Genomic DNA, 12,238 nt, shown 5'->3' with positions numbered 1-12,238 from the left:
CACATACATACTCCGCGGCCGTGAACCTCAAAACTAACTGGTTTTCTACATGAGAACCTCAAAAATTGGGAAAATCTCGTGGCCCAGACCTACCGATTTGGCCTACGCCGTAGACATAGCCCTCAGCCTATCCTTAGCATCCCTCTAAGACCACACTCGTTCAACTCTACACTCTCTTACTACTCTCGTTCACCGTCCTTCGACACCCGTCCTTATCTACAATATGACTACCTCTCCCGCCTCCATGGAAGCCCAGATGGCAGCTTTGACTGCGCTGGTTCACAGCCTCGTTCAACAACGAGCTCCTCAAGCTCCCCAAGCTCCTCAGGCTCCTACGATCCCAGCTCTCTCTCAACCTTCAGCTGCGGTCATCTCCCTCCCTCCTGTCTTTCGATCTACTCGCAGCCTGGATGAGGACGAGGAGGAGGAATCCGAACCGTCTCTTTCTCAACCACAACCGTCTACCAGCCAACGTCCCTCCCCCCAGCATCAACAACCTGCCAGCTACTCGAACGCTGAAGCTCCAGGACGCCGTGTCGCAGCTCTTCTTGGTGCTCAGAAAAGCCAACCGTTCCTACGTCAGCTTGGTGCACCTTCCACAGGATCGGGCACGTTCAAACAACAGAACCGGGGTGGCGGCTATCATCTTGGAGGACACCCGCTGCAGCAGACCTCACGTCCTTCCAAGAAAGCTCCCAAGGAAGTTAAGGTGTGCAAGCTCAACATGGTAAGCGTAGCACAGAGTTGGCAAGGAGATCGTCCTGTACCTGACCTTGTACATGCAATCCAGGTGGCTTTCATTCCGGATGGCTCGATTGTTAGGGATAGGTTGTCTGTCAGCTCGCCTAGAAAGGAGAAGTGGATCGGCTTCCGAGAATACCTCTCTACCAATGGGTACATGCAGCCGCTGCACCTCACCGACGGGATGACTCCCAAGGATATGGTAAAGCATGTCGAAGACATCTTTGCCAAGTCACTCCCGGGCGGATTGCCCAAGCTTTGGCAATGGGCTGCAATTTCGCCTAAGTCCCACTTCTTTCACCAATCCGGCATGTTCTCTCCTTGGCAGACAACTCTCATGGACATTCGCGGGCACTTCCTATCATTGCCATTCGTGTGCATCGTACCGGAAAGCTGGGAGACGGTGACCCACAAGACCTTTCGCAGAGGATTAGCAGAAGCGCTGGGCCAAGATCCCGTCACATGGGCAGACGAGCTGGCTGTGCCTATGCCAAAGCTGAAGCAAGCGGTCATTGAGCTTGATGACGAGGAGTCAGGAGAGGAACGAGACATGGCAGAGCCTGAAGGAGATCCCAGGTGCGACGGGTGCGGAGAAGTCTACCCCGATGAGCGCATGAAACTTCATGTTCAATCATGCAAGAAATTGGGAAAGAGACCGGCTGGACGCAAGGCCATCATTGCTGAGGTCTATGACGTTGATGCATATGAGGAAGCGGATAGCCCGGATGAGCCTGGTCAGTTCCAGCAAGTTAGAGCAACTCGCGACCATGCACCACACTCACCTTCAACTTATCTTAGCTATACTTGCTGTCTCCGACAACGCTAACAAAGTCTCGGATGGAGACCTTCGGGATGTATGCAACCAGTACATCAAGCAATGGGGTAGGAAAAGGTTTGACCTCATGGTCTCGTTGGTGAAGATGGCGAACCCTCTCGTTGAGCCACCTGTGAACCCTATCGCCCAGCCCCCCCTTGAAGTCGACACCGAGCAATCCCCGCCTATGACTCCAGAGGCAAGCCAGACACTCTGGGAACAGCTCTATCAAGCACAGATCCGAGATCTGGGAACGGTGGTTGAGGAGGAGGAAGACGAGGAAGACCTAACTGATCTGCCCGACCTGAACGATGTTCCTGCTGGCGACTCCGGTCAACCGCTTGGGGCAAGCATTTCCGATGTTGGGGACTCTGAGACCTCAGCCGTGGCCCAGGCCGATGCTGAGATCGACGCCATGGTAACTCTGCCTGTGCCTCAAGTCAGCACGCACAAGCGCAAACGTGCTGAAGAAGCGCCTGCCAGTCAAGCCAAAGCTGTTCGACGGTCCGATCGCCCTCGTGTAGTCAAGACTTCAGGCTACAAGGGATTAGCGTAGCTGTTGTGTGTTTCGGCATGCATAAATAAGATCTCGTATTAAATATTGATATACAAAACAAAAAGACCAAGACCTATCGACGCGGCGAGGAGATGCTGGCCCGAGCCAGCCTCTCCGCCAGAGACGTGGGAGCCGGGGGGGCCATAGCAGCGGCGAGCTGGCTCGCTGTCGGCTTGGGCTCTCGAGCCACGGGGATGAAGTACGGGTGCTTGGCGTACTCACACTGCTTGCCGTTGCGCCAGATGCAACGCACGCACTTCCCCGGGTCTCCTGGCATCACGATACACCGTTCGTATCGCTCGTCCATGGCCACCATCCAAGCGTCATGCCCATCCCCACTCCTGGCCATGGGGTCCCTACAATGGTAACACAACATGTCACCATCCATCTCCACCGACTCGGGGTGGTTGAGCAACGCCTCCGCCGACTGCAAAGCATACGAGTATCTTGTTAGTGTTAGGTAGATCACGAATCAAAGTTTAGACACGCGAGCACTGACCTTGGCATTCTTCCACCGGTTGTCCGTCCAACCCGGCGGCATCGATGCGGGCATAACCCACGCCCCAGGGTTCAACCGTTGGGCCTCTGCATGGGCCTTCCTTCGCTTCCCCTGCGGGGTGCTGAACCCCACCACCTCAAAATCGTCGGGAGAGTCCCGATCGAGCTCGCCAAAGAGGTCGGCCGGCCTCTTCGATCCCCGCCGCCCCCCAGAAGTGCCACTCGGCCCAGCCTCCGAGCTAGCGAACAACCTCTCCAAGTTGGCGAGGCGCTCCTCGGCGGTGGGGGTCTTAGGCAAATCTGCCTGCGGCCGGGGGGTGGGGGTGGAGGGAAGGGGACGGAGGGGCCGGCGAGGGAGAGGAGGGACGGGGGTGGCAGGGACTAAAGTGTTTCATAACGGAACCAATAACCACGTAAGCTTCAGCCAAAAGGCTATAATCGATAACCTGGTGTCAGCTTACCCCCGTCCGCAGTCGCCAACATCTCCCGCATCAAGTTCCGGTGGGCCGGAACATCCAGGAGCGTCCTGATCTTGGATTTCTGGGAAAATAGTATAGTCTTAGCTTAGCATGTAAAGGATACCTGCTCGAATCGAACTTACTGCCACCGCCAGGGCTTCCTGCTCCTGGCGAAGGACCTCAGCGGCCCGAGCCTCCTCCTCTTCCGCGATCCGACGCCTCTCGTCCTCTTCGGCCTGCTGCTTCTCCGCGGCCCGTGCTTGCATAAAGGCTGTGTGTAGTCAAACATTACTTGTTTTAGATAGCCGTCTCAAGAACGATAGCTTGCGAAAGGTAGCCAAAGGAAGGGGTTGAGACTTACTGGCCGTGTTGGCCTCCCACTTCGCCCTCTGCTCGGGCGTCAGGCCCTCGAGCCAAGCCTGCCATTCAGCCGCACCTGTTGTAGATAGCGAGGAGGTCTCTTAGATGGCAAATTCCAAAGCTAGACTTTAGCAAACTAGATCAGACTCACCACCACCGGTGAAGGGGGGAATGACGACTTGGTCGTCGGCAGGGGGGAGTTGTCCGGGCATGATCGATATGGGACTCTTTTGAAAGGTGTTCTGACGTGAGGGGTAGGCTTGAGCTGTGCTAGAGTCTGGTCGGGCTTGTCTGGCTTGTATGGGAGAATATAAGAATATCGGAGGGCTTGATGATGGAAGAAGGTATATTCGAGCGGTGTTGTTTACTTATACCTCAGGCTCGTAAGCGACAACAACATCTGAGACGTGTACCCCAGTTTTCTTTTGTTCCATCTGCAGCCTGCGCTGCAGCCATCAAATTCCTTTCGCAATAACAAACTTGTTCGTCTAGATCACTGATTGGCTAATATACAATCATACACCCAATGCCTCACGGCTACATACTGCAACGTATTGAATAAGCCTTCTTGACCTTCTTCGGGACTGTGTTCAGCAGCTGGAGGGAAGTGGGTGTTGAGTGCTTGACGAAAGTCGGGGTCTTTCAGAAGCGGTGGAAGCTGCTCGTGATACCTCTCTACCATGACGTAGGGATCTGTGTCCTGCATGGGAACATCCTGATCTTCAAGACGTTGTTCCGAAGCCCAGGATATGACGTCCGGCCTGGGCCTACGTCTTGATGGCCCAGGCCCATCCTCATTTTCCTCCCAATCGTCCTCTTCTGAGATTCCGTCGTCGTCCGATGGCTGCTCCTCGATGAACCCCCGCTCGTGAATGAGGTCGTCTGTGGGATACAGGTTCAAGTCCATCCCCCGTTGACCTGCTTTGAGCATACCGTCGAGCCATTTCTTCTTTGGCGTCCAGCCTCTCTCTCCGGCCGTAGTGCTCTTGTGATGGTTGTGGGCCAAGACGTGACGCCGGATGGTCAGATTGAGAAGAGGTAAGAAGCAATGATGTAGACAGAAGATGTCCACTGGGTTATCGGGATCCAGTTCTTCCTTGTATTCCAAGTCGGCAAATGTCCGGGAGTACTTGTGAGTAAACTTTTCCCCGACCTCTTTCCAATGCCGCTCGATGGGGGTATTACTGGTTGACTTCCCCCGTATGAAAGGGGCTTTGATAGTATCTGCCGAGACCATCGAGAGATACCAGGGATCAACAAGCGGCTTTGTGAAACTGGTCGTTCATGGTTGAGACTCACGCCGAATAGCTACCATGACCTTCCAAACACCATAGTTCTCTTTCCCGTAGTCCACTCGCACTCGCTGAGGCCAGCCCCACTCCTCGGTCGCCCTGAGAAAGACCTCTTCAACGGTGTCGGCACGGTTATTGTCGCTGGCTTGCATGAATGTGCAGACCCGGCTGTAACCATCAATGGCTCCATGAATGACAAACTTCCAGCGAATCAGTTTATGCTGACCGTCGATGTGCCAGAGCGAATTGGGAAAGGGGACTTTGTACACCCGACGTTTCTGATGAACGGCTTTCCGTAGTCGGACTCCGTCAGGGTCTAGAGCTCGGCTCAGTTCCCGGGCATGTTGGCGGGTGATATGTATCCCTAGTCCTTCAAGATATCCATGAAGCTTGCGATAGCCGACCATGATCCCATCTTGACTGTTGATGCAGTCACGTACATGCTGTTGAAGCAGTCAGAGTCTGGCTCGCTCGCAATAAGGCCAGATGAGGACTGACCTTCCATAACACCTCCTCAGGCACCTGATGCTTGGCCTGACGCTTGGGAGTCTGAGCAAGAGCCTGTCGTCTCCGGATGACCGTGTGTCGAGAGCAGCCTAAGTGATCCGCAATCTCTTGGTCTGTGAACCCCTCCTCGGTGAGTTGGACCAGCATAGGAAGGTTCAGAGCCAGCATATAGCCTCCCTGCGGCCTTGCTATGGTCTCTCGAGGCTGATGGATAGGCCGGTTGTTGAGGACATTCTGATGTACAGCACCGAGCTCGTCCCGCAGATTAAGGGTTGCTCGTCGAACATTGTCGTGCATCTGCATGGGGACCTTCCCAAGTACGTCGGTACTGAGCCATGTGACCATGCTGTCGAGCTCGTGGATGTGTACGGGGATGCGAGCATGATCTCGATCTTCCGGCGATTGGGCTAGTAGAGCTATGATCGGATCGTGCACCTGAGCAACGTATATGTCTAAGGCTTGCTGTATAGCTGCATAGAGATCGTTCGACTGATCATCGAGATGCGTTGACATGTCTGCTGGCTAACTCTGTTGCTAATGAATAGGATAGGTAGTTTGAGGTACTAAGATACATACAACATAGAGTTGTGAGAAGTACGAGGTCCAGGCCTTGTGGCCCAGGCTGATCGGTAGGCCTGGGCCACAAGATTTTCCCAATTTTTGAGGTTCTCATGTAGAAAACCAGTTAGTTTTGGGCTTCACCGGCCCAAAGTTGTATATTGCTCCGCGCGCGGCGACGGTATATGTTTTTTTTTCAAGTTGCTACAACCGGCGCAGTATACCCGGTCGATCGGGATCTGACGTTCGGATTTGGCCGACACGAGCTCGACCTTCGGCCTGGGCAATATCTGTCGACCTGGTCGATCATCATTTCCACATGTCCTGTAGATTTCGCCACCACCACGCCAGCTCAGATTGCTCTGCCTAATAGACAGAATGGGAAGCAGGGAGACCATGTAAACAAATCCTCACAACCACCATCATCGCCCAGCTCAACCGCCATGCCGATTCCGGACAAGCCCAGCAATCTCAAGCCGAACCTTCCACCTCCCTTTCTCTCTCTACCTCGATCCAGGTCTGGTACGACGTCTTCCATACAATCCATCAACTCTGTAGCTACGCTCTGTCCACCTACAGCCTCGAGCAGTGCTTTGACTCCACCGTGGGGACCTTCTTCCGCGGCGAATTCGGGGGCGGGGAGACGAGCTTCGATGGCTCGATATGGTTCTTCTTCCTCCTCTCAACTCGGGCAAAATCGTCGACCTAGTCTCATGTCCATCAAGAGTCTAGGCGGGACGGGTTCGAGTGGGAGTATCTCCAGGACCAGCGTTAGGGGGATAGCGTCAAGGTCTCGCTCGACGCCTTTGACGTCGTCTTCGAGAGAAGGTGGTTCGGATGGCTGCGGAGGTGATTTCGAGTCGGACAATCTTGTGACTTCGCCTCTTCGGACGTCGTACCAGGTGGACGAGGATGAGGATGGCGATCGACCTTCAAATCTTGCGGTAAGATCAGCTGATACCCTACAGCCGGGTGTCGAGCGGAGATCTCCTTCGGAGGAAGCACTACTTCAGTCTTTGAAAGCAGGAAGGGGCGATCCCAGGGAAGAAGAACATACGCTCCGGACGTTTGTCGATTCTCGGCGACAAACCCCGACCGAGAATATCAGGCAAACCGAACCAGAACCCAACTCGGACCTCGATGCTGCAATTAAAACGCCTCGGATTGATGCGGTGCCTATCCCGAACGTTCCAGATACCATGACCGCCACAGAAGACCGAACGATGGGGGAAGAATTTTCCAAGTCTATCGGAAGGCATAGCATCGACACTTTCAAGACTGCACGAGCGACCCCAGCTAACGGGTCGGTTCGTGCGAAGTCTATCGTACATGCTGATCAAACAGCAAGCGAGGTGGAACCGTCACAGTCGCAGCCGGTGGAGTCGGAGACTCGGGATGACATGGCCGTTGAACAGGAGAACGAGGTTGAGACAAGCGTCTCGCCCACTGTCGAGGCACCGGCTGGCCTCGTATGGAGGTTGGGGACTTGGGTGTATAGTTCGATACCGAGTATCCGAGGGGGGACGGTACTGCCAGAGGGGACCTCTCAAGGTGGTACTGCAAGCGAAGTCGATACAGTCGCAGAGGTGCAACCGCAACAGGCGAATGGCGCGACGATGGGTCTGGCCGTGCCCAGCGAAGGAGTGCCAATGGATGTTGATGCGACAGATGAACCTGACAGGGCACAGGTAGCAGACATTGCTGTAGTACCAGCACTTGTTGCTGACGAAAACCCACCGGCCACCCCGATCGGGAATGAACAGCATCCAGGGCCTCCCGTTGCTCGTGGTTGGGGGGACACTTTCCGCTGGCGACAGAGCGCATTACAAACACAGTCGCCTATCGATCAATCCACCAAGGCGGACAATCCTGAAGGAGCTGTTGATCAACCTGAGGCGGGAGCAGCTCCGGGTACATCCGGAGATGTCGAACCTGTTAGCAAGGATTCGTCTGATACATCAATGGCAGCTGCGATCGAAGTCACCGCTCAAGCGAATGTCGTCCCGGGAGCGGTGAACTCGGTCGAGGAACGGCAGGGATGGGCTTCATATTTCAGACCCCGTCGAGATCCGCTCGTTGCGGCCCTACAGCAAAAGGAGGCGACCAAAACGGGAGTCGCGAGCTTGCCTGCAGATTCAACGCCTATTTCGGCAATTGGAGCGATACCTGCCGCCGAGTCTGCAATCACGACGACGGTAGAGGTTGCTCCAGAAACGGCAACGAAGGACGTGCAAGCGACTGTAAGCGACGCATCCGTGCCACCTTCACGCTGGTGGTTTGGTAGATCCGCGTCTGGGACGATGAACAATGACGCGCCGAAAACGCCTCGTAATGAAGTAAACGACAATGAAACACCAGTGACCATCTCCGCCAGTCTTTCCCAACAAGCAGTCACAACTTCTGAGCAGCCGGTCGATGCACAGCGACTTGCAACACCAATTATGACCCCTCCCCTTCGCTCTGAGCGAAGGTTTTCGGGCGTCTCGCGACGAAACTTGGTCTTGCCCTCCTGGTCTGCGACTTTCGATCGACCACCCCGAGGCGGCACTGATACTGCTCGGGATGCCTCTGATCTCACCGCCAGCTTACCGACAGTAGTTAGCGACGGAACAGATTGCTGGAAAGGTGTAAGAAGGGTCGTCGTCATAGGCGTTCACGGCTGGTTTCCCAACTTTACGGCGCTACAAAAGTAAGTCTGTGCTACGATATGCTGGCCAACTATCTTGTCTCAGTGTGCTTTGTTCCAGGGTGGTGGGCACACCGCGCACCTCCGGCTATTTCTGTTCGATGATGGGTCAATCCGTTCTGGCCGCTTTCGAGAACGCTCATGGCGTTGGCGAAGATCAGTTAGACAAGTTGACCTATATACCGCTCGACGGCGAAGGCAGCATCTCGGAGCGGGTGGAAAAGTGAGTGTCTTCCGTGTGGTGTCGTCAGACTTTCCCTGACATACCTGTGAGCAGACTCTTCAAGGTCTACCTGAGCAAGCCGGAATGGGTCAACGATGTAGAGCGCGCCGATGCCATCTTCGTCGCAGCTCATTCCCAGGGATGCATCGTCGCGGCTCACCTGTTGGCCCGGATGATCGAGAATGGGCACATTCACACATCGCAGAGTACCGATCAAACAAGAATAGGCGCACAGAAAGCAGACGACGGTGCAGAACCAATGGACCGGTCGCGCAAAGTGCCTCGCGTCATCTTGTCGTCTTTCTGCGGGGTACATCTCGGTCCTTTCTACAACAGCGCGACTTCAACCGTCATCACTCCGTATCTATGGTTTGAGCATCCGAGCGCGAGGTGATTAGTCCAGACCTTGGAATGAGACGATGATTGTCGTTGACAATTCCACTAAACATTCATCAGGGAGTTATTCGACTTTCAAGATACGTCATCCCGGGTCAGCGAGGACTACCAGAGCAGTCTCCGGTTGATCCTTGATCGTGGCGTTAAGGTGATCTTATTAGCGTCTCTTGACGATCAAATGGTGAGGTCATTGATTTGCTGTGTGACTTCATGCGCTTTGCTGATATCGCGCTACCAGGTACCGATCTACAGCGCATCCTTCTCCGCCGCAAGACATCCACTATTGCTTCGAGCGCTTTACGTGGACTCTTCCATCTCGTCGTCTCATGACTTCATACTCAACCTCATCACTTTGGGCATGATGATTTTGAACGCTGGCTTGGACGATCAGGGTCTGATCAGTCATCTAAGCGAAGCGACGGCGGGCGCTTGGCGCGGCGTGGGGCATTCCTCGCCATACGAGGATCCAGGGGCTTATGATCTGGCCGTAAACTATCTGTTGAAGACGTCAAATCCTGGCGCAGAGCCTCTCGAGGTGGAGTCATTTGGCGCCCGAGACGTCAAAAATGACTACGAACTGCCCTGGATTTTGAGAGGCGTGATGGACGATCCGAAGGTGCAAGAGCTCTTTCCATCGGAAATCAAGGCGCTCAAAGATACCATCTTGTCCTGGCAGCCCGATACACGGGCGTTGAGGGATATCAAGAGAAGGGCAAGTCGACTCTCCCAACCCGTCCTCACCGTGCATGACTGACCTATTCATATTTAGTTGGAGCCCATGGCAGGACGAGCAGCTCGACAGAAACAGAAAGCCGCTCTTCTCCAGCCTTCTCCATCTACCTCGTCCCTTAATTCTGGAGTTGGGGGTACAGGTATGGATCCCGCCCTTATAGGCTTGAACCGAGATTGGTAGGAAATAGGTATTCTCATGTTGTAGTTCCGGAGCCCATAGAATTGTATTGTTATAACGGACCGTCATGTACTTCGACGTAATACCCAAACATGTAACCCTAAATATCAGACATTATTCCGTTTCCGCTTCGAGTTCTTGCGGCGAGATGGTGAGCTCGTCCCCTCCATAGATATTCTTGCTAGGTTGCCACACCATGACGACGTTGTCTTCGGCAGTAGTCGCCAGGTGGAACCGCTTTTCCGGGTTGGGGCACCACGACAGGTCTGTCGGTCTATTGCTGTGTCCGCCATGCACGAACAACAGTTCGGGCGGACCGTCCTCGGCATCGTCCGGGGTTTGCTCTTCGCCAATCTTCGAGACATCCCATAGGTGTACCCGGCGATCGGTCGAGGACGACGCAAAGATGGTGGGATCGTGTGGGGACCAGGCGACTTGCAGAACCTCGTCGTGATGAGCCTCGAAGGAGTGTAATTTTAGATCAAGTCTTCTGATATCCCAGAGAGCCACCGTCTGTGTAGTTGTCGTAAGATGTGTAAGTCGACGTGTATTGTGGACCATGATCGCAATGACTCACGTGATCCCCTGATCCGGTCAACATGAGCGTCGGTGACGCTTTCGACCAAGCTACCGCGTTAATTTCTTCCGCATGACCTTCGACCTGTTGCGACGGTTTGTTGTAGTTTTCTGATCGCGTATCCCAGCTGCGATGAAGCGTATATTAGCGATCGAGGAGACCCGAACCTGATTGATCCTGTCTAGTAGTCCCGCTTACATCATCAATTTCCTGTCGTCTCCCACTGATGCAAACATGTTTGCGTCCTCGGCATGCCAATCAACATCCTGGATGCAGGAATTCCAGCTTAGATACTTGTTCATTGCTCTTCAGTGCGCGATCTGACGCACCTCTACCACGGCAGTATGTCCACGATACGTCCTCAGAGGGTCCAAGGAGTTGTTCCCCTTCTGATAGGATTGAATGTCCCTGTAAAAGAGCCCATTGCTGTCAGAATACCCGATAGAGTAACGAACGCGAAGACTTTCACTTACCAGTGACAAACAGTAGTATCGTCACTTGCACTGAGCACATGACCGCTCTTCAAAGTGCTCCAGCTTAGTCCGTACCTAAAAAACATGCGACGAATGGCTCAGTAACAATGTCTGACCCGTTCTCCGTCCCGATCACGAGACTCACCCCTCTTTCTTCTGTCCCTTCAGCTTGATGTCGGGTCGGCAAATCCCGTCCGTTCCAGGTTCACTCGAATGCTTGGTCCTGTCAAACACGTAGACGTCTCCACTGACGGTCTTGGTAGCTATAAGGTTGGGATTCTGAGGCATATAACGTGCTCGATTGACTTCATTTTGATGGTTGATACGCTGGATGATTCGCATGCGTGCCGAAGATAGAGGGTTGTAGTCGCCCAGTTCTGACGAAGATTCCCGTATGAGACCGATTTCCTCATGCGGAGACGATGTACCATATCGAACTTACCTCCACGAGTCTCGCTGTAGTCAGCCAAGACATCCACCCTTTTGCCCTTGTTGGCCGACCCCTCCTTGTTGCGATCATTACTAGCATCCTGGTCCTCTCCTTCGATACCAGCGTGAGTCTTGGGCAGAATGACCTCGACCAGCATCAAATAGTCCTTGGCCGTTCTCGACGTATGGGTGCCGAGTATCAAACGGTGCTTGGTGTAGTTCTCGCCGGCCGGGCTACATAGACAGATTTGGGTGATCAGGCGATGCGGGTCAGCGATCCATATGTTCAGCTCACCTTTCTACATCGGGAAGCCATTGGCAAGTCAGACTAGGCCAGTCCAAAGCGTGAGAGAGGACCGTATCATATAGGAAGGGCGTGTTCTTCTTCCAGATTTTGTATTCCTACGAAACACCAGACCCTAGTTGAGAATGGCTGTAAGCGACGACTTGTATATACGCAAGACATACCTCGTTGATCCTCTGATACTCGTCTGGCTTGAGAGCCGCCTGATCGACGGTGATGTTCTCGTCGATATCGATGACTTGATCCGTAGGGAAGGCCGACATGGTTCGAGCAGTGGGTTAGATCGTGGTTCTATTCGGAATGATAGTCCGAGCTGTCCGAGATGTGTCCTCCAAGCAGATGTAAAACGAAGGTTACAAGAGGTGGAGTACCACTTTGGATCTCCCATCCCACCTCATCCCATCCTCTTTCGCTCGCGTCGCGTCTCTTGGGAGGTCGAGAGCGCGTTTTTGCTTC

The 12,238-nt window shown here is 54.0% G+C and overlaps 4 protein-coding genes across 4 annotated transcripts; 2 read left to right on the top strand and 2 right to left on the bottom strand.

The window, feature by feature from the left end:
- Nucleotides 1–223: 223 nt before the first annotated feature.
- HD553DRAFT_339952 (uncharacterized protein) lies at nucleotides 224–2,111 on the top strand (the record flags this gene model as incomplete). Its single annotated transcript, XM_046182488.1, has 3 exons — nucleotides 224–727; nucleotides 791–1,475; nucleotides 1,540–2,111. 3 exons carry the CDS (start codon nucleotides 224–226, stop codon nucleotides 2,109–2,111), a joined length of 1,761 nt encoding a protein of 586 aa, XP_046038996.1.
- Nucleotides 2,112–2,184: 73 nt separating this feature from the next.
- On the bottom strand, nucleotides 2,185–3,639 carry HD553DRAFT_339951 (uncharacterized protein; the record flags this gene model as incomplete). The annotated part of the gene is made up of 6 exons (XM_046182487.1): nucleotides 2,185–2,538; nucleotides 2,611–2,990; nucleotides 3,071–3,149; nucleotides 3,211–3,338; nucleotides 3,429–3,503; nucleotides 3,579–3,639. The coding sequence occupies 6 exons, from the start codon at nucleotides 3,637–3,639 to the stop codon at nucleotides 2,185–2,187; spliced, it is 1,077 nt and encodes a 358-aa protein (XP_046038995.1).
- Nucleotides 3,640–8,225: 4,586 nt separating this feature from the next.
- HD553DRAFT_268501 (uncharacterized protein) lies at nucleotides 8,226–9,843 on the top strand (the record flags this gene model as incomplete). Its single annotated transcript, XM_046177581.1, has 6 exons — nucleotides 8,226–8,473; nucleotides 8,532–8,693; nucleotides 8,748–8,899; nucleotides 8,972–9,083; nucleotides 9,150–9,270; nucleotides 9,328–9,843. 6 exons carry the CDS (start codon nucleotides 8,226–8,228, stop codon nucleotides 9,841–9,843), a joined length of 1,311 nt encoding a protein of 436 aa, XP_046038994.1.
- Nucleotides 9,844–10,113: 270 nt separating this feature from the next.
- Nucleotides 10,114–12,045, bottom strand: HD553DRAFT_339948 (WD40-repeat-containing domain protein; the record flags this gene model as incomplete). Its single annotated transcript, XM_046182486.1, has 9 exons — nucleotides 10,114–10,512; nucleotides 10,577–10,703; nucleotides 10,775–10,842; nucleotides 10,906–10,984; nucleotides 11,050–11,124; nucleotides 11,195–11,426; nucleotides 11,492–11,712; nucleotides 11,774–11,880; nucleotides 11,947–12,045. The coding sequence occupies 9 exons, from the start codon at nucleotides 12,043–12,045 to the stop codon at nucleotides 10,114–10,116; spliced, it is 1,407 nt and encodes a 468-aa protein (XP_046038993.1).
- Nucleotides 12,046–12,238: the final 193 nt, after the last annotated feature.

Source organism: Filobasidium floriforme, assembly GCF_021052385.1.
Source record: "Filobasidium floriforme strain CBS 6241 chromosome Unknown HD553scaffold_4, whole genome shotgun sequence".
In the NCBI taxonomy this organism is placed as follows: domain Eukaryota; kingdom Fungi; phylum Basidiomycota; class Tremellomycetes; order Filobasidiales; family Filobasidiaceae; genus Filobasidium; species Filobasidium floriforme.
Note: the sequence above shows the minus strand (reverse complement) of the source record. Positions and strands in the feature narration are given on the sequence as shown.